Source organism: Medicago sativa, chromosome 4 (assembly GCF_051527215.1).
Source record: "Medicago sativa cultivar Bolivia chromosome 4, Bolivia_mono, whole genome shotgun sequence".
Classification (NCBI taxonomy): domain Eukaryota; kingdom Viridiplantae; phylum Streptophyta; class Magnoliopsida; order Fabales; family Fabaceae; genus Medicago; species Medicago sativa.
This window is the reverse complement of record NC_140752.1, coordinates 25445180-25466344: the sequence shown is the minus strand read 5'-3', so window position 1 is coordinate 25466344 and position 21165 is coordinate 25445180. Positions and strand designations below refer to the sequence as shown.

Genomic DNA, 21165 nt, shown 5'->3' with positions numbered 1-21165 from the left:
TATTCATCCAGGTTCTAATAAGATGTATCACGATTTGCGAGAATTTTATTGGTGGGAAGGAATGAAGAAAGATGTAGCGAATTTTGTCTCTAAATGTTTAGTGTGCCAGCAAGTGAAGGCAGAACACCAGAAACCTGCGGGTTTACTTCAACCTATTGAAATACCTGAATGGAAGTGGGAAGGCAGTGCTATGGATTTTGTTACGGGTTTACCACGGACTCAGAAGGGTTATGATTCTGTATGGGTGATTATAGACCGTTTGACAAAGTCTGCACATTTCTTACCTGTGAAGACTACCTATACTGCTTCTCAGTATGCTAAAATTTATTTAGAGGAAATTGTTTCTTTGCATGGTGTACCAATTTCTATTATCTCTGACCGTGGGGCTCAATTTACTGCTCAGTTCTGGAAGTCTTTTCAAGCTGCATTGGGAACTCGTTTGAATCTTAGTACAGCTTTTCATCCTCAAACTGATGGTCAATCTGAGAGAACTATTCAGATTTTAGAGGATATGCTCCGTGCTTGTGTTCTTGATCTTGGAGGAAGTTGGGATCGATATTTACCTATGATGGAATTTGCATACAACAACAGTTACCAATCAAGTATCCAAATGGCACCTTTTGAGGCATTGTATGGTAGGCGACGTAGGTCACCTATAGGATGGTTTGAAGTTGGACAAGCTAAGTTAGTAGGTCCAGAGTTGATTCAAGATGCCATTGATAAGGTTAAGTTGATTCGAGATCGCTTAGTAACTGCTCAGAGTAGGCAAAAATCTTATTCTGACAAGAGGCGACGCCCCTTAGAGTTCACAGTGGGGGAGCATGTATTTTTACGTGTTTCACCAATGAAGGGTGTTTTGCAGTTTGGAAAAAAGGGCAAGCTAACTCCAAGGTTCATTGGGCCATTTGAGATTTTGGAGAGAGTCGGACCTGTAGCTTATCGACTAGCACTTCCACCGGATCTCTCGGGAGTTCATCCGGTCTTTCACATTTCTATGCTTCGGAAATATCTTTATGATCCTTCTCATATGATTAGTCATGAAGATGTGCAATTGGATAAGAATTTGTCATTCACCGAACATCCGGTAGCTATAGTAGGTAAGGAAGTGAGACGTTTACGCTCAAAAGATATTGTTTCGGTGAAGGTTCTTTGGAAAGGACCGTCCGGCGAAGAAACCACTTGGGAACCCGAAGAAGTAATGCGTGAAAAGTATCCACATTTATTTGAAAATCAAGGTTAGTGGTATTTATGTGATGATCAAAATCCGAGGACGAATTTTCTTAAGGGGGGAAGATTGAAACACACCGTTTCATTATATAAGGAAAGAAAAGAAATAAATAAGTAATAATAATAATTATTATTATATATATATATATATATATATATATATATATATATATATATATATATATATATATATATGGTAACACAACACACACGTGAGAAAAAAAAAAGAAATAGTTAAATAATAATGATATAACAAAACACACACATACTTTCCCATTCCTTTCTCTCTTTCTCCCGAACCTTCCTCATTTTTTTTTCTTTCAGTTTTTCTTCTTCTCACAACCCACCAAATTCCATCACCAAATCAAACCCCATGAGTAAAATTACACATATAAGCAAAGCTTTTTCATAATACAAGTGAGATTTGAAAGAATTTTAAGGTTATGGTTTGTGCTTTGGTGAAGAAGAGGAGTACCCACTCTTATTAATTGCTCATTGAGGTATATTTATCAACATACATTTCAATTAATACATAGTTAGACATGATTATTGAGTTAGAAATTAATTTTAGAGGGTTGATTATATAACTCAACATATGAAAGTGATACATACTTTAATTTGATTTGAATGGTTCTATATAATTTCAGCAAGGTACCTTGTAGGCATATGTTATCAATAATGCTATAATATACATAGTCAACTTGCATTTCATGGTCATTTAGTGCTACTACAGTTTTGGAATGAGTTCTAATTTATGAGAAAATATTTTTGGTGCTCAGATACGATACCGGACGCTTCACACGCTTCTCCTGAGGTGATTGGAGAGCACACTTAGTGGATTCGTCATAACTGTGAGTTGATGACGATCATTATCGCTTATTTTCAATAACGTTATTATTGATATTTTTATGGTTTTATATGTCAAAGTATTTAAAAAAAATGGGGAACACACCTTTCGAATATTTTTCTCGTCTGGATACATGTTTAAAGTCGGTGATATTATTGTGGTCGCTATTTAGATTTTATTTATGACTTATAAGCAAAGAATTACAAATTGGGATTTAATTGTATGCTGGGCCAAGTTTGATATTTCACGAATTGTGGTTTTAAAGCTATATGTTTTGAGAAAAACGATTATTATTGCGACGATCTAGGTGCACCTAGTATGTGAATTCAATTAGGTAAAGTTACCCCATTCGATGGAGCCGCCCCTATGGAATGGCCACCATTAGGAGGAGAGGTCTATCAATGAGAGGTAAACTCCCTAATTGAAAATATTTCACACTTTGTTTTGAGTCGAGAGAAAAGAGCTATCCGTTAGATGGAGCCGCCCCTATGGAAAGGCCACCATTAGGAGGAGAGGGCTATCAACGAGATGGAGCTAGTTCTCGATTCACCCATTTTGTTTGTTTTCACTAAATGGAGTTTTCTATATTTTCTTTAAAGGCTTTTATCAAGATTTTCGGCAATATACTTTAGAGGCTTTTATTATGATTTTCGGCAATATATTTTAAAGGCTTGTAATGTTATCATCATGTCTTTACGATGTTGGACTTTTCGTTGAAGTATACCTATTTGATTGGAAATATATATACAAAGTGTGGATTTTCATCCGTATAAAGGGTTGCAGATTGTTAGAATTTTAGACGGTTATTATTTTTATAAATTGACATTAAATTTTGAGAAAGGAAAATAATCGTGCCCTTGTGTGTTTCCCTTCTAGTCGGTGGTGGTTGTTGTTTCCTCACTAAGTCCTTGTGGCTTACTCTTTCTTTTCTATTTTTTTCAGATTCCCGAGCAGCTGAGTAGGAAGCTGCAAGTAGATCCGAAGTCCATCATTTCCACTTTTTGGTAGGCCTCCTTGCTGGATGGCTCTTTTGTTTATGTAAATATTCAGTCATTGTATCTGCAGCTACATGGAGTTTAGAATGTCTTATTTTGAGTTGTACACTTATGTAAAAAAAAATTGTTTTTGAGCTTCTGGATGATGGAACAGGTTTATGGACAGGATTCATATCTTGGAACGTTACAGATACAGGGGATACTCTGTCCAAATTTCTGTAAATATTGTTTTGATAAAAAATGGTTATCTGTAAATTATTTATGTCAATGTCGAGTTTGGTCGTTAGGCTTGCTGGACTAAAATGTATAAGTCTGTGCGCCGGTCACGATTTTTGGTCTTGGGTCGTGACATGTTAGGATGACCTTTGCTTTTGCACAAAGTCTACCTACTAGTTGTAAGAGTATTAATCAATCCCACATAATCAGCACCTAATTATTAACAAAACAACGATGCTATGATTCACAAGGCAAATTGTAGGATTTGTAAGTGTGTTGTGTATGGACATCTAATTTCATATAGGATCCTTACTTCTTTTACTTTTCATTCAAAAAAGGTTTGGTTCTTAATTTTTGTTTTGTTGGTAAAATTGGTAATTAAAATGGGTATAGGTTCGAGTCGTTTTTTTTTTTTTTTGTTAAAAGGTTGGAGTCTTTTTACTTAAAAGTCTCACATCGATAAGTAAAAGACTAATAATGTGTTTATAAGTGAGGGTAATTCTCACATCATAAGTCAATTTTGTTAGGATAAATTAGACCCCAATTTCAACATGGTATCAAAGTCTATCAATCAGGTCACCCACCATTTATATACACGCACCAAACCCAATAGTACTAGGCGTAAAAGGGTGTATTGAAAAAAATCCAAGTCACACATCGGATATAATATATATATGACTCTTGATAAGAGTTTATAAAGAAATAGCAATCCTACTTTAAATGTATAATTAACTAATGGTTTAAATGTATAATTTTCATAAAAACTTACCTGTCTCCGATACACTCTTTAAAAAAAAAATGTACCAGTGGCACTCCTTAGCATTTTCCATATCTAAAATATCACACAATATGTATCACAAATCTCAAGTCATTAAACCTTATTGTTAAACCGTGCTAATTTGTTTTATTTTGTTCAAAATTATAAGTCGGTTTAGCTATTTCACTCATATTAAAAAGGTAATGAATTTCGTATAAAAAATATTATAAGTTGTTTTACAAATTTGTCTGTAATAAATTGTATGGTATGAGAAAGATAAATTAAAAAATTGAAAGAAGATAAAGTAATTAATAGTTAAGGATATAATAAGAAAGATAACATTAATGTTTTATTGGTATTGTATATTGATTTATAATTTAGGACAAATTTTTTACTAAAGCGACTTATAATTTGGGACGAAGAGAGTTTGGTTGAATGATGTGCATTAAAAGTCCGAAACTTTGATGTGTTGTGCACGTCAATGCTTGTTATAATATTTGGTTTACTTGAATGCTCTTTGAATGATACTAGTAGGGACATGGAATCTTATTAAAAAAATATATTTGTTTGCTTGGAATAACCAAGGCCGTTTATCAGATTTTTGTGGTTCAAAGGTGAATCTATAATTTGAGCCCTTACTAATAAATATATATTTTGAATTCTTAAAGTTTTAAAATAATTTGTTTGAATTTATAGTTTTTATTACGTAAAAAATAATCTAATAAAAATCATCAAATTTAATTCAAAAAATATTGAATTTTCTATTTATTACTCAAATGATCGTACAAAATAATTCTTATACGAGCATTTTTATATGCGAAGTCATTAATAATTGTGTTTACATCAATATGCTCTATCATATCTTTTCCAATGCATAAAATGGCTAGACAATTCAACTTTTCTTGTGCATATATAGACGATCTCAAGTAGTTTTAAACATTCAATAGTTGTTAACATGTGTTAGTATGACCTTTGCTTTTGCACAAAGTCTACCTACTAGTTGCAGGAGTATCAACCAATCCCACAAATAAATATTAGGCTTAAATAAGTAAAAGGTCCATGTAAGTTCGCGCGTTTTTGGTTTTAGTCCCTGTATCTTTTTTTGTTGCGAAACAACCCTTGTAATTACCAAACGTTTTGAAAGTCGTCCCTGCAGTCAGGTTCCGTGAAAAAAATGCATTGCTGGCTAACGGACACCTACGTGGCACTTGCTGATATGGCAACTGGTGCCAACTGGTATAAGTAGAGGGACTAAAACAAAAAACGTATTTTTACATAGGGATGTAATTAAAAAACGTAATCATTAATTTTTGAATTTTAAAAACAACTCTTTCCTTCTTCTTCCTCTCTCTGGTCTTTCTTTATTCTTCAACCCTTCCATGCCCACCCTTCAATTGCTTGCACCCTAAAACCCATTTCCTTCACCAATCACTAAAATTTAATATTAATTGGATCCAAATACTAAAAAAAATCTAAAATTGAAACACAACAATTCATCAATTTCTTCCTCCATTGAAAAAGAAAAGGCATAGAACACAACCCAACATGGCAGAATAACACAATCCAAAATGGCAGAAGAACTAAAATTATAAAAGGAAAAGGATTGAGATGGTGGAAACGTAGACATGTTATCTTCCTTCTCTTCTCCAATTTCCAATTCCAAACATATGCAACACAACAACACTCATTCTCCTTCTCCCATTTTCACCATGATAGAACCACCCCTAATTGAATCACTATCATCAACTCCTCCATCGCCTCCCACACAAACGAACACGTTCTATTGCATTTTTCGAGCCACTTCAGATCAATGTTGAACAAACAAGGATGGTTTTGGATGCTCTCGCTTTAGTTCTTCCATTAAAGTCTGAATCTGGATTCAATAATGATATTATTGATGCCAATGATTTTGTATAAGAGTCAAAGAAAAAAGGGTTGAAGAGAGAAAAATATTAAAATGGTGTTTTTTTTTCTTCTGGAAATGGTGAGAGTAAACTAAACATGGAGGATTGAAGGAAAAGTATTGTAATTGATTTTATGGGTTGATTTTGCAAAAGAAGAAGAGGTGCGGTTGAATTTTCAATGAAGAGAAATGTGAAGTGAAAATGGATTAGCGGAACTAGAAGGAGAAGAGGGATGATGATAATTCAAGATAATTTTTGTTGGGTTTGTGTGTTGTTTTTTGTGTTGGTATGAAGATTATGTTGAAAATGATGAAGGAGAAGAGGATAGAAGATAAAGAAAGGAAAAATAAATAGTTGTTGATGATTATAATTTAATAGGTTTTTTATGTTTGCGTTTTTTCAATTTCATCCCTCTGAAATTTTGCGTTTTTGGTTTTAGTCCCTCTAATCACAACACTTATAATCTCTCATGCCACATAAGCGTGTTTTGCCAACTCAGCAAGTGACACGTAAGCCTCCGTTAGCCAGCACAACTTTTTTTAAACGGAAGTTGACGTTAGGGACCAATTCCTAAAGGTTAACAAGATGCAAGGGTTGTTTCGCAACAAAAAAAGATACATGGACTAAAACCAAAAACGCGCGAACTTACAGGGACCTTTTACTTATTTAAGCCTAAATATTATGATTTGTTTTATAAAATCGTCTTTAATAAATAGTATGAGAAAGATAAATTATTGAATTGAATTAAATTGAAAGAAGATATGATAATAAATAGTTGAGAATATAATAAAAAAATAACATTAATATTTATCAGTATTCGAAAATGATTTATAATTTATGACAACTTTTTTTGTTGAAACAACTTATAATTTATGACAGAGAGTACTATCGAATGATGTGCATTGAAAGTCCGATACTTTTTTTTTTTTTTGAAAGAAAGAACCGAAACTATGATGTGCTCGTTAACGCTTGTTATAATATTTGGTTTACTTGAATGCTCTTTGAATAATACTAGTAGGTACATAGAATCTTATTGAAAAAATAGATTTGTTTGTATGGAATGGCACCTTTGTACAAGATCTGTTTGTTTACTTGCTAGATTGCCATGAATTTAACTTTGTCTTGATTTGTCCTTATGTCTTTTGAGCGTTATTAGAGCACATATACCACATATACTCTTAACAACTATTGTCTTCTGATGTATTTTCTTGATCAATTATATACTCTTAATATTTTAACTATACCTTTACCTATCACTCACCTCACAATGTAGGATACAGGTACAAAATATAATAAAACTATCCAATCCTACTTAAATATGGAGAAACAATAACACAAAACTGATTCCACTTTTTCAAAAATAATCTCTAAATGATTGAATATCAAAATATATATAACTTTTATCCAGAAGTCCTAGCTCAACTGGCAAAAATGCTAAAATTGTTAGGCCGGATGCCATGACCGGGGTTCGAACCCCGGTATCTCCACTTAATCCACTTATGTGTGTAAGTTTATAATATGTGTGTAAGTTTATAATGGCTTTGCCATTTCGTCTATCAACCGTTATATATATATATATATATATATATATATATATATATATATATATATATATATATATATATATATATATATATAACTTTCTATTCAATATCAAAATATATTAAATAAAAAGAAATAGATAAAGAGTCTGAGGGCATTAGACCTAACTCAAGTACAACCCAAGACGGGGATACAACATAATAAATCAGATCAAGAGGATCGACCCAAATCTATCCTAACAAAAAATTCACTAATCACGGGTGCAACCTAGCAAACCCATATACGGGCGCGAAACCAGGTTACAAAAAAATATGAAACGTGAACCTCTGCCAAAAACAATTAATGGATCGACCGTCAACACAGTAAATAATACAGTTGTACAATTTATAAACAAGACTCATAACGACATTTTTATCAATAATGAAATCTTTACTATTTTAAATATTTTTACATATAATTACACTAACCTCCCTTAAGATCTTCTTAAATAACACAAACACCCGCTCTATTTTTTAACTAAATATTAATATCCCTTTTTTTTTTTATCAAATTGACAAACACTTTTCTTATAATATAACATGGTTTAAACTTTGTTAATTCCATTTATTTTGAGCAATTAACTTCTTCATACAAGTATGAATCTCATCTAATTTTCGACCATTTTTCTTTCCATTTTTCATGTAGGTAATTTTCCCCATCTTATTGTTCCTGGGTCAAGGTGGTTTAATTTTTAAACTCTAATGTAATAAAACGGATATATCGAAGATTATTTCTTTTTCGTTGATCAACCATAATGTCCATCCACCAAAAAAATTCTCATTTCTATATTCTCTTTTGACCTCTTCTGTAATTGTCGATGTTAGATTCTATTTGGTAGTAAAAACAAATGTTGTTATTGTTTCTCCATTGCGAAAAAAACACTTCATTTAACTTATCTGTGAAAAGAGAAAGCTGATACAAACAAACCAAAATGACGAATTAAATTGTATAATATATGCAGGGGTTGTGGTTTGAACCCAATACATCTCACTTATTCTCTTTAAAAGGAGAATTTCTAAATAATTAAAATTTTATATTTATTAATCTTAAAGTATATCTATATCATTGAGAATCAAGTCAGATGCCAAGATCAAAATCATTTAGATACACACTCATAAAATGCATATTATTTAACTATTTTAAAAATAATTATTATTAATTTTGAGAAATGATATTCGTACAACCATTTTGTGACAACTTTTATACAACTCTCTCACATATTCACATTATGATCTTACTCACTACCAACAAAAAAAACATTATGATCTTACTCTCCCTTTCTTTATCTCTCTTTTATTTTTGACTAATAAAAAAAGAGAAAAAGAGGATTGTCACAAAAGTTATCATGGTTATATAAATATCATATTACTCTTTAATTCTCTCTCTCTCTCTCTCTCTCTCATGCATTTTACATTCATATGAATGTTTCAAAACGAGTCTTACTAATGTGAGGAAGCAAGTGTACTTCCTATACCATTATACAATGACATTAACTATCATTAATATGTATAATTTCGATTCACATTATTTTGCGACACGAAAGGAGCAAATCATGAGACACTATTAGGAGAGCGCCAATTTTGAAATTTGAAAGTTAACGAGAAACCGTGGCACGATTTAGCAAATTGGGTCACAAATTTTACGTTACAAAATGAGATCTAAAAAAGGCAAACTTCATTTTAGAGCAAGGGTTCAGATTTTTTGGAGATTGAAGACACATTTGGAGTTAAGGATTGCATAAATCGCAGTGGCTTGCCATGCAATTCAGAGTTAGTCCCAAATTCATGTAATGTTATTTTATTTTACTTTAGTTATTTGTTCATTAGCAATGAGTAACTAAACTCAAAGAGAATAGGTCTCAGATGATTATGTTCTAGCTTTTTGAACCATGTGTGAAACTCAAGATTGATTATGTTCTACATGATTATGTTCTTTGCTAAACTCAAGAATGTTATAGATATCGTGGAGCACAATCAAATTGATTCTTTGGGAATTCAACACATAGAGATAAATACTCCTATTTTAGAGCCGATTCAGCCGTTGAATACATCAGGTGTTGCCTATTGTGTCTAATGCCACTTAAACTGAATCCATTGTTGCTTGTTGCTTGTTATCCCTTGCTTTTAGTTAGGTATAACTCCTCTGTTATCTCCTTGTTCTAACCCTGTTGCTTCCTTTGAGTTGACTCAGGCACAGATCCATTTACCCTCTGCCTCGACGTCACTCCAATAGCCGATGTCGGGCAAACGATTTCTCTTTATTGCCTATCCCTCTTCTCTGAGGGAGATGATTTCTGAAACACAGCAGGTGCATCAACCAAGTATATGCCTAATTCTACAATAGGATCTTAATTTGATTCGGCACATTTTGGTTCCAATGATGGAGGATTCTTATGAACATTTTACACCCTACCTAACTAAGAAGCAGAAAAAAGAACTTTATCGAGTTTCCTACAAAACCCGATCTAAGGGCGCAATTTTTCCTCTAACTCAATGAAGGTCTTCATATTAGAGGCTTCGAAACCGGTGGCACAATTGTTTCACATTTTATCGTCACATATTTACCGGGAAGGGAATGCTTGTGCTGATAAGATGATGGCTAGTCATGATCATGTTATTACAAATGTTGTCTGGTGAGATTCTTTACCTATTTTTATTAGGTAGGATTTTTACAGGGACAAACATGGCTTTCAAATTTTAGATTCCCTTTGTTTCCACTTTGGTTGTTATTATTCAGGGTTTTGGCCTAGTCTTCCCTCTTGGACAATTTTCACTTTTTTAATAAAATTTCAGAGCAGGTGGTAGAGGATGGGATCAGCTATGGGGTGCCAACTTAGTTGGGATGTCTAGCTTTTCCTTGATGTCTTCCTTGCTCTCTTGATTCATAAAAGAAAATTTAGATTGTTAAACTCTATTCAATATAACTGCAATTCTAGTTTTATTCTGTATAACTTGTGTTTAATGCTATTTATATCTTGATCACATATGAAATGAACTCAAAGATCAATTGACTATTACTATTCAATCAAATCGGTCACTTTAGAGATATCGAACTTTTAGGTTGTGTAATGGGTTACCGTTCCTTAAAACCTTCAAAGATTACAGAATCACCTAAGAGATTAGGAGGTTGTACCTTAGATGAAGGTTATGAGTCAAGAGATTCATTAGAGTTATTTTGTTATTCTTCATGAATCTAGAAGAACAATAATAGGGTTTTGGTGTTGCTTACAAAACAATGAGGAATAGAATTCGAAAAACCTTATCATATTTCTCCAAAAATCTTTACAAACTCATTTACATTTTGCTATTTAATTTATGATTGTGAAACCAACTATTTGCCATGTGCAACCCCCCAAATTTTAATACATCCTTAATAATAATGTCCTTGCCGAGCAGAGATTAAAGCAGTCCATGTGAAGATGAATCTTAAATTTTATTACTTCGATAATTTGAGTACACTTGCTAAAAGTTTATCAAGTTTTTAACACCGTTGCCATGGGTTTGTTGAATTATTTCAACAAGGTAATTTCGTTATTATTTATGATTTCTATCATTTTAGGTTTTATGTAATTCATAAATGCATTCACATATCAAACTCATTACGTTGGAATTTGACACTTAAAGCACATAGCATATGTCATGATCAATTGTCATTTCAAATAGTTTTGTTAACATGACATGAAAAATGACAATACATGCAATCATTTCAACATATTCATAACTTGAGTTATTTTCCTCAGTTTTGAGAAAGTGTTTTAGTCTTCAATTTCAATTTAAATTGTGAGTTATATAGATGGATATTATTACATATCAAATCTTTTGATTTAAAGGATGATAATTTTTTTCTTTTATTTTTTGTCCTAAAAGAACAATTTTCCATTTAGACACAGTAATGCTTATAATTTAGAAAATTATTACCTAATATAGATTGTAGCATTTAAAAGCAAAAAGATCAATTGGTTTTGTTCCGGACCGGCCATAAGGTCAATCCTATAATGATACGTGGACAAATTGTCCACCGACTTAAGGCGAGTCGCCTGGAAGACCACACCAACAACGGTACCCCTTGCCCCACTAGAGCGCTCCCCCGTGCATCAGGCACCGTACACGTGTCCCTCAGCGGACCCGAATACGGCGCCGCATCACACGGAGACGGTTATCCCTCACGCACGCCTATATAAGGGTGACCTTGCTTCACCCTCAAGGTATGATTCAGTTTCCCACACTTTCTTGCACACTCCTCTCATTTCTGATACTGACTTGATTGTCGGAGTGCTAACGTTTTTGCAGACACCTTTCGTTCCACCATGAGATTGCTTCGCCACCGCACCAGAGCACTGTGCCGCTACCGCTGCCACCATCCATCCTTACGTGACAGATCAGGTTTTATTTAGCAATTTCTGAAATAGAAAGAAAATGAAGTATTTGTGGAATAATATCAGCTTTTTGTTTTTTTATTAAAAAAATGTTCTCTTTAAAATATTTTCATGTTGAAAATCTTGCTCAATTTTTTTAAAAGACAAAATTCTTTAAAGCATCATTCGATGCATGCGATTTTACTTAAAAGAAATCAATTACAAGTTGGGCCTTAGAAAGAAGCTACCACGTTTGCATACAAAGCAAGAAATACCACTCTTTTCCTTATGTGCTCATACATACAACGGCTCTTTCTTACAAGTCACGATCCTTCCGTGCTCTTTCCCTTTATCTCCCTATATATATATATCTATTCTCTTAACTATAATTTTTGTTATTCTCATTCAAACCCTAATCAAACTCTTTCTCATATCTCTAGTTTTTGTTATTCTTGTTGAAAACCCTAATCAACCTCTTTCTCTTAACTCTAATTTTTGTTATTCTCGTTGAAACCCTAATCAACCTCTTTCTCATAACTCTAGATTTTATTATTCTCGTTCAAACTCTAAAACCTCATTCTTCTAAACCCTATCAACTCTTTGTGACACACACAATGGGACAAAGGGTCTCTTCTTGCTTTCACCCACGTTTTACTTGTTCTTCCAATTCTGTGTATCCAAATTACAGGGATTATGAAAAGTTGAAATCACAACCTGATAGTGTTAATCTTCAAAAACATCATCAGGATTGTGAGAAATTAAAATCAAAAGAAAAAGATCGGTTCTATCTTCAGATACATCCTCAAGAGCTTCACTTTCCAAGTAAATTAAATTTTTTGAAGTGAAATTCATTTTTTTTGTTTGCTTCTGGACCTTGTTTTTATTATATATAATTTTTTTTTTGTCTTTAATTTTTTGTGAAACAGTTGAATTGAGGAAGGAGTCATCATGCACTTTGAGACTGTCTAACAAGTCAGATCATTATGTTGCTTTCAAGGTTTTTTGATTATTAGTTTACTTTTCAATCATGTTTCTGTTTTTCACTCACTTTTTCTGATTTTTTTACCTTTTTTGCTTGTTTTTTAAAATTGTGTATTATGGAGAGTTGTAATTGATTTCTAGTGAAATTGATGGTGTTGTTGCAGGTTAGGTCTACTTGTGGTAATGCACAGAAGTATTATGTTGATCCTTCTTGCATTGGAGTTGTGCTGCCTATGTCTACTTGTGATATTTTAGGTTTTCCTCCCTCTATTTCACCATTTTTTCATCAGCACTTGTGATTGCTTACTGCACCCTCTTTAGTGAATTATTTACTCTAAACGAGCTAAATCCATGTGTAAGTTAGGATAGGTATAAATGTCATTTGTTTTGTTACTCACTTTCATTGACTGTTTGTGTCAAATTTGCATTTTCACATTGTAGTTACAATGCTAGGCCAGAAAGAGGCCGCTCCTGACATGCAATGCAAAGATATGCTTCGCATTCAAAGCATAGTTGCAAGGCCTGGAGTAACCGCAAAACATATCACTTCGGAAATGGTAACCACAAATACCAAATTGTTTCTTTATATAAATATCTCATATACCTTGCACAGTTTAATTGTTTTCTTTCCTCATTGCTTGTAGTTTCATAAAGATTCCGGTTATGTGGTTGACGAGTGCAAACTGAGAGTTGTTTATCTTGCTCCTCCTAGCTCTGTCTTTTCCAAGAAGGTATTTTTCCAAATTTTTTAAGCAGTTAAATAAAATATAATTTCTATGCAGCAAAAAATATAATTTAGAGACCTAGAGATATATATAAAAGATCATGATGATTCTAATTTAGTTTTATGAGTTCGGAATCACATTCGAAATGTATTTGAAAATTGAAATGCATAATTTCTCATGTTTTCTGAGGTTATGTACTGATTTATATAACTTTACTAGCCTTTGATAATGATCTTGTTGTAATACGTTAGTTGATTGAAGTTGATTGATTCTTCGCCCTTGTTTACATTTTTAACTTTGATATTGGAAAAAAAAGTTGATATGACCCCGTTTCCATAAATTGGTATTCATTTTAAATTATGTATTATTTTAGGAAGGAGCGCTTATTTCAAAGTTAACAAAGGAGAGGAACTCTGCTATTAAGGAAAAAAAACGGCTTCAGAAAGAAGTGGTATGGAACTTATTCTGTAAATTTTATTTAAGGATGCTTATCTTAGTCATCTGCATTAATACCTGATTCATGTCTATTTATATATGTACGGATTTTTCCTAGTAAGATGTTGATTTTGAAAAACAGGAGTTCGTGTACGAAGTTATGTCAAAGTTAGCTAAGGAGAGGAGATCTGCTATTGAGCAAAATAAAAGGCTTCTGCAAGAACTGGTATGGAATTTATTCGGTACTTGGAGTTTTGTCGCAATATATTTTCCTATCATTGTTGCTTTTTCCTTGTCAAAATTGGTAAATGTTTTGTGTAGAAGTTAATAATTGCACCATATTGTACATTCTTTTAATTAATGGTTTTCTTGAAAAATAATTGATTGATTGAATCTTGTGTCATGCGTAGAAGCTCTTGAGGCATGAGGAGGAACGCAATATAAAGTAGACAGGTTGATGAAATCCATATCATGGGCATGAGGCACGAGACGTAATATGAGACAGATGGAGTACTTGATTGGATTACTCTTGAAGCTGCCATATAACCGCAGATCAGATTTTTATCATATTTCCTAGGAAAACAAAAGTCATGTTGACTAATAGATTAGAGTTGTGTTATCTGTTCTATTTTTAGCCATATATCAGTGAATATTCGATTATTCGAACAACACTTTCTGTAGTTTTTTTGTTGTATAAATTGCTCTTTTTTCTAGTAAAATAAGATTTCTGCAGTCTAAATATCACAGACAAGCCTTTATTTAAGCAATACATCTTCAAACTTCTTAAAGCGATATTACCTGGAATGGATACTGAAACTTCTAACAGATGTCTCCTCCTGACCTTTAAGCTGTGAGAATGGAATCCTACGCCGAGGCTTTGGGGAAGGTAAGATTAAAATCGAAGGCATGTCTGTTTTTTTGAGCTTCAAAAACCATGTTCACTAGAATCATGATAGTGAAAACAACAAAAGCAATTTGAGATCACATGAAAAAATATGTAGGGAATGAGAGGATACGAAGCGTGCAGGTGTTCGAGTTACAAAGAATGAAAGTGCATGAGACAATAAAGCAATACTGAAAAAAACTGTTCATCATTGCCAACAAGGGACGGTTAACTGAATTTCCTTATTCTAGAATTGTAGAAAAAATTCTTGTAGCAATACTATAAGATATGAAGGTTAGATAACTTTCTTGGGGAATTCAAAAAATCTATGCAAGATTACTTTAGCAGAAGTGCAATATGCAATGCATTCCCAGTTTAATAACAGCAAACAATGTTAATAATTGATGTTATTAACAGCAAACAATGGATGGTGCATTTCAAGTCAAATTGCAGTTTAATAACAGCAAACAATGTGGTTTTGAAAATAGTAAGATCAACAAACAACCAAAGCAATAATACTAAGGTTTTTCCATCATATCCTCATTGTAAAAAAATTAATCACACAAAAAAAGATGGTGGAGGCCAAACGCATCATAAGCGTGGTCAATTACGACACATGGACAAACCACAATTGCCTGCTGTAACATGTTTTGCTGCCAATAGCTCCACTGATAGGTGGCTTATAGTCATAGATAGTGGTTGTATAAACGATATGATTTATGACAGAGCTTCAGAAAACCCCTCTTTCTAAAGTTAGAATTTGTAACCGAACATATATTCTTGTTTAAGGAAATGGAACAGTGGTAATTGAAGGAAAAACATGTTTGAAATTAGTTTCATATGTTCATGAAATTAATCAAAATCTCGAGTCTACCTAACCTGTTGAAAATTGGCTATAAGGAATGGAGAGCAAGCAAAAGCTACAATTTATTCAGTCAAATGTTGGAGGACCTATGGACACACCACATCTTATTAACCTGTTGTGGACATTTGGTCCACGTGTCAGGGTTGGATTGGCCTTCTGATCGGTCCAGAAGATTTTTTTTTTATGGATTCTTGCCTTTTTGATAGTTGTACTTTTTGTTGAACCCTCTGATGTTCTTAACATTATGAACCTTAAAGAGGTTGTTGTTTATTTCATTCTAGTCTATATGAAGCATATAGATGAGAGACCATTTGTTTTGACAAATATGATGATTCGTCCTTTGAATTTCAAGCAAATATTTCTTTGCATTTAGTTCATCAGCCTTTATGGGTTCATGTTTATTATCATTATGAACTTCATTCTTGAAGAAATCCTTTATTATTTCTAGAAATATTACGGGTTCATGTTCATGATCATTATGAACTTCATTCATATGAACAAAGCCAAATTAGCTTCTTCTTCGGTTTCTTTTTTCTTAGATTCTTATTCTTTGTCAAGATCATCCCATGTTGCCATAAGACTTTTCTTGATCTTGTTTCTGAAGTTGCTAGATTTGAGACACGTTTTCTTTGACTTCTCGTTTGACTTGTCCTTTTTGTAAGTCTAGACAAAAGCAATGAAGTGACCAAGTTTTTTGCAGTTGAAACAACCTTTCCGATCTTCTTTCCTTGAGCTTGAACCACCACTTCTGTTTGAGAACCTCTTGTTTCTTTTGGCCAGGTACTGAATTCTCTTGGTAATCAAAGTCATATCTTCATCTTCTGGATCAGAACCCCCATTAGGAGACTCTTCATCAGACTCATCAGCTTTGAGAGCCTTTGAAGACTTAACCTTTGACTTCAGTGCATTAGACTTGGATAACCTTTGTCTTCAGTGCAATAGACTTGGATTTCTTAGCAGGTTCATCTTCATTGAGTCTTAACTCATGAAATTTGAGGGAATTTATAATATCTTCAATACTAAAAGTATTCAAATCTATTGCTTTCTCTATGGCAGAAACCTTAGGTGTCCACTTAGCAGGAAAGTTCCTTAGAATCTTATTTACATGATCAGCAACTAAGTATCTTTTCTTCAGAATCTGAAGTCTAGATACCATAGTTTGAAACCTTGAGAACATAATCTCAAGGTTTTCATCCTTTTTCATCTTGAACATCTCATACTGTTGAACAAGAAGATTAGCTTTGGCTTCTCTAACCTTGTTGTTACCTTCATAGTTTGAGCACAAAGATTTGAAGATAGTTTTTGCAGTTGACGTGTCACTTAACATAAAGTATTCACTGTGAGGTAAAACAGTAACAATAATGCCTCTAACTTTGTGATGCTTTCTGTAGATCTTTTTCTAAGCAATAGTGTGTTTCTTTCTGTCAACACCTAAACCTTCTTCATCTACTGGAATGTCAATACAATCTTCAATGATGTCCCAAGGTTCATCATCAACACCATGATATGACTGTACATCTTACTTTTCCACCAAAAAAACGTCTCAGGATCTCCATTAAACATTGAAGGTTTATAAGAATTAGACTGCTTGTCATCAGTATCATAGTCATATGAAACATTTCTGGAATCTCCAGAATCACCTGTTCCATCACCACCAGTAGACATGTTTTTCTTAGGATCTTTTATGTTACACTGTTAAGTGTTTGGAATAGAACAACAGAACCAGACGCTCTGATGCCAACTGAAGGTGAGAAAACACAAGAGGGGGGGTGGGGGTTGAATTGTGTTTGTTTTTTCGTCTTTTTAACTAATTTCAAAGTTCAGCTTCTGATAGAGTTTAGAATCTGAAGCAATGATATATATATATATATATATATATATATATATATATATATATAGAGAGAGAGAGAGAGAGAGAGAGAGAGAGAGAGAGAGAGAGAGAGAGAGAGAAGAGAAAGACACACAACAATTTATCCTGATACTTTCCACAATCCGGTAGTAGTCCAGTCCGCTTGTTACTTACCAGAGATTTTTCACTATAATCACACAAGATTATAATTGCTCAAGCACACAAGCAGGAGACTTCCAATGCTCAAGCACACAAGCAAAAGACTTCTAACAAACAAAGATTACAAAGAAAATTATTTGGTTGAACACTTGATGTACAATCATAGGTGAGCACAAAATACAATACAGTTCAGACTCTATACTTAAGAATTTCTAAGATATGAAAGGTAATAAAAAATTCTTAGTGTTTGATGCATATATATTTTGACATAATAATGGCACTTGAAAAATATTGCTGAGTCATGTTTATTCTTCATGTCTTCAATCTTTTAGATAAAGTCATCAATAGAGTTGTTTTAGAAGCATAATCAATCCACATTGATTTGTTGCTTGATTTGGTTAATATCCTATGAATGAATGATTTTGAATTCTTTCCTTGATAAGGAATTAACCATTCTTTTCCAAATGAGACACAACTGGAAGCTTCAGTGCACATGGGAATGTTAGAGGTAGTGATCATACAATTTGTCCTTCATTGTCCTTCAATGAAAATGACATCCATTGACTCTATGTGTAACGCCCCGTTTTTCAGCACCAAAAATTGCGTCTGTTTTTTTTATAACGAAAGAAAAGTGTTAAACCTTTTTAAACTCAAGTCATAGACTTTTATTAACAAAATAAATTAAAGATTCCTTTTTAAAATGAACGTCAGAGTTATATAGCGCTTTGTATGACGACTGATCAATTTATAATAAACGATTACATCCCTACGCAGAGGGTGGATTTTCTATCAAAAGTACTATCCAAAAATTAAAAGATTGCTAAGCTGATCTTTCACTCTAACACAAAGAAAGTTGGGTAATAGACCCTCTAATGACATTAAACAAAACATGGCTCCCTACTAACTATATGGCTGGCCGCGAGTACGTTACCCGTAGATGTGACCCGTCATGAGGCCGGGTCAAATCCCCAAGACATAGTAGTCCAGTTGTCAGGGAAGTTGAACTTTGCCGCCTCCGATGGAAGCGTCTCAGGATCCCATGGTGCCGTCATAATCTATGGCATATAGCCCACATATCCACTGAAAGGGTCACCAATCCAAAAATAACAAATATCCAGGAAGCATAAACAGAGCAAACATTATACGTGGATTGAAGATCTCATTTCAACCCACGTATGAAAACAAGTTGAAGTTAAGATTACTAAATTTATCAAGAATCGATTCCTAATGCAATGCCTATATGTCGATGCATATGATTCCAGAATTAATACCGCTCCGCAGAGGGTTGTGGCCGCGCCACTAAGGACATGAGTATCTACTCATCTATCAGACTCAATGATCCACTACGGGATAAGATGGTTTTAAAACGCACTCCGTGCCACCTCTCCGGTGTGCACCTCGTGACTCCTCTCTGGTGGCCACGTTTACTATGAAATGCATGAGCATACGATTCCCCTTATATGCTAATGCAACAACTTACATATCTCAAAAGCATATGTAAACAATATATCTCATGCATTAAAGACTGCACATATATACTCATTTATTCACCTTGGAAATTAAGCATCATAAATCACTTATGAAAATACGGAGCAATTATACATAACAATTTATCATATATAAATATATCTAAAAATGGATAGGTGCCCTTACCTGAGCAAAGCATTCCCTTTTATTTCTTTTAGTCATGAAAGACCCTTAAGAATCCAATAGCCATCCAACTAAATGCTTTTATTTCTCATTTGTTCAAACTCTCACTCAAACTCTCACAATCTCACTTTCTCAAAGTTCATGACACAAACACTCAAGGGAAGAAAAAGAAACCGAAGAACTAGAGAGGGAAGACCAAATTTGAGAGAAAGCAAGAAAAATAAAACTTGACCATATTCTATTCAAGGAAACCACAACTTTGAAAGTTAAGAGTTAGGCCAATATCTATTTATTATTATTAGATCAAAGTTTAACACTTTTAGAAGTCTTCTTAATTTTTCTAAAAATAAACCAACACTTCAAACATCTTTTGATCAAGAAAAGTTTTCTAGTTTTAATTAAAGTTATCTTATTTCAACGAGTCTTGAATTATAATAATTCTTAACGTATTCGTCTCAATAGAACATCATTTGTTTTATGTCGTTTCTCAAACTTCTATAAGTTTGTTAATACTTTACGCGCAATGTCTAAATTTATCAATAACAACATAAACATTATTTCCCATTGTTTCAAAATAAATTGAGATCATAAATCAACCATTTATTCATTATTATTTCTAGAGGGCCAAAGACACACATAAAGAAACTATTATTTTCTAAAACGTTATTTTGAGAAAAGAAATGTAGCCGGTATAATAAATATTGATTCTAAAGTTCTCTTTCTAAAAATATTACTATCTTTAGGGTCTACTAACTATTCTTTTAGGTCACTAACTAAATCATTAATTTTAGACTAAAAGTAGTAAGAAAGGTAACTTTAAGTTTTCCTTAAAATTATCAAAACTAGTAAAAATATAATCATACTCCATAATCTATTTTCACACTAAAAATAAATGTCCTTCTCAAAGACCATGACTATAACCTATGAGTTTAATAAATCAATTTACCATTTTTGTTTTACACAACCTACCCACATATAGTTATATTTATACATATTTTTTTTCTTCCTTAAAAGTCATTATACTACACGTTCAAGGCTTATCTAAAAGTCTGTAGACCATATAGTTATATTTTTCTTTCTTTATAGATCGATATTAAAGGATATAGGTGATACTTTCTTTCAATAATAGATAGATTAAAGTTGTAGAAAACAAAAGGGAAAGAGGTAGCAATTAAACCAGGTTACTATCAATAGGATAAAGAAGTGAAAACATTAAACGAATATTATTTTCCATTATTGCTCAATCAAAAGTTCATCTTTAAGCCATTTATTTATCATTATCTCTATAGGACTAGGGACACACAATGAAACTATTACTTCAAAATAAGTTTTGATTATGAAAGTGGTCTAGCTTAGATCAGAAGAGAGAAAAGAAACAATAGTACCAGAGTACTCTTGTAGCATCAAAATTTATTAGATGTGAGAAATAATTTTAGGATTTAGAAATAGTAACGAATGAGTTTTAAGGAGGAAATCATAGGAAGAAAACATAGGAAGGACTAGAACAAAACGGGATCTGAACTGGGAAATGGAAACAACAAAAAGTATATAGCAAAATATCTAAGATAGAAAGGAATGAGTTATGTTAGGGATAAAAGGAATAACACATAAAGAAAGGATAATATACACACCTTGAAGTTTTTGGTTTGGCTTAACTGATTGTGCGACTCTCTCTTTAAGACTCAAAACTTCTATATAAAGGAAAGTTAAGTCTCATGTGAAAATATCTAGCTCTCT

General features: G+C 33.0%; 1 protein-coding gene and 1 long non-coding RNA gene across 2 annotated transcripts; both read left to right on the top strand.

The window, feature by feature from the left end:
* The first annotated feature begins 1484 nt into the window (after positions 1 to 1484).
* On the top strand, positions 1485 to 3239 carry LOC146927252 (uncharacterized). Its single transcript, XR_015005619.1, has 3 exons — positions 1485 to 1727; positions 2007 to 2078; positions 3017 to 3239. It is a non-coding gene; the product is annotated as an uncharacterized LOC146927252 (long non-coding RNA).
* Positions 3240 to 11975: 8736 nt separating this feature from the next.
* On the top strand, positions 11976 to 14755 carry LOC146927251 (vesicle-associated protein 1-2-like). Its single transcript, XM_085700590.1, has 8 exons — positions 11976 to 12703; positions 12808 to 12878; positions 13027 to 13117; positions 13304 to 13419; positions 13507 to 13593; positions 13961 to 14038; positions 14165 to 14248; positions 14433 to 14755. The coding sequence occupies exons 1-8, from the start codon at positions 12496 to 12498 to the stop codon at positions 14469 to 14471; spliced, it is 774 nt and encodes a 257-aa protein (XP_085556716.1). The 5' UTR covers positions 11976 to 12495; the 3' UTR covers positions 14472 to 14755.
* Positions 14756 to 21165: the final 6410 nt, after the last annotated feature.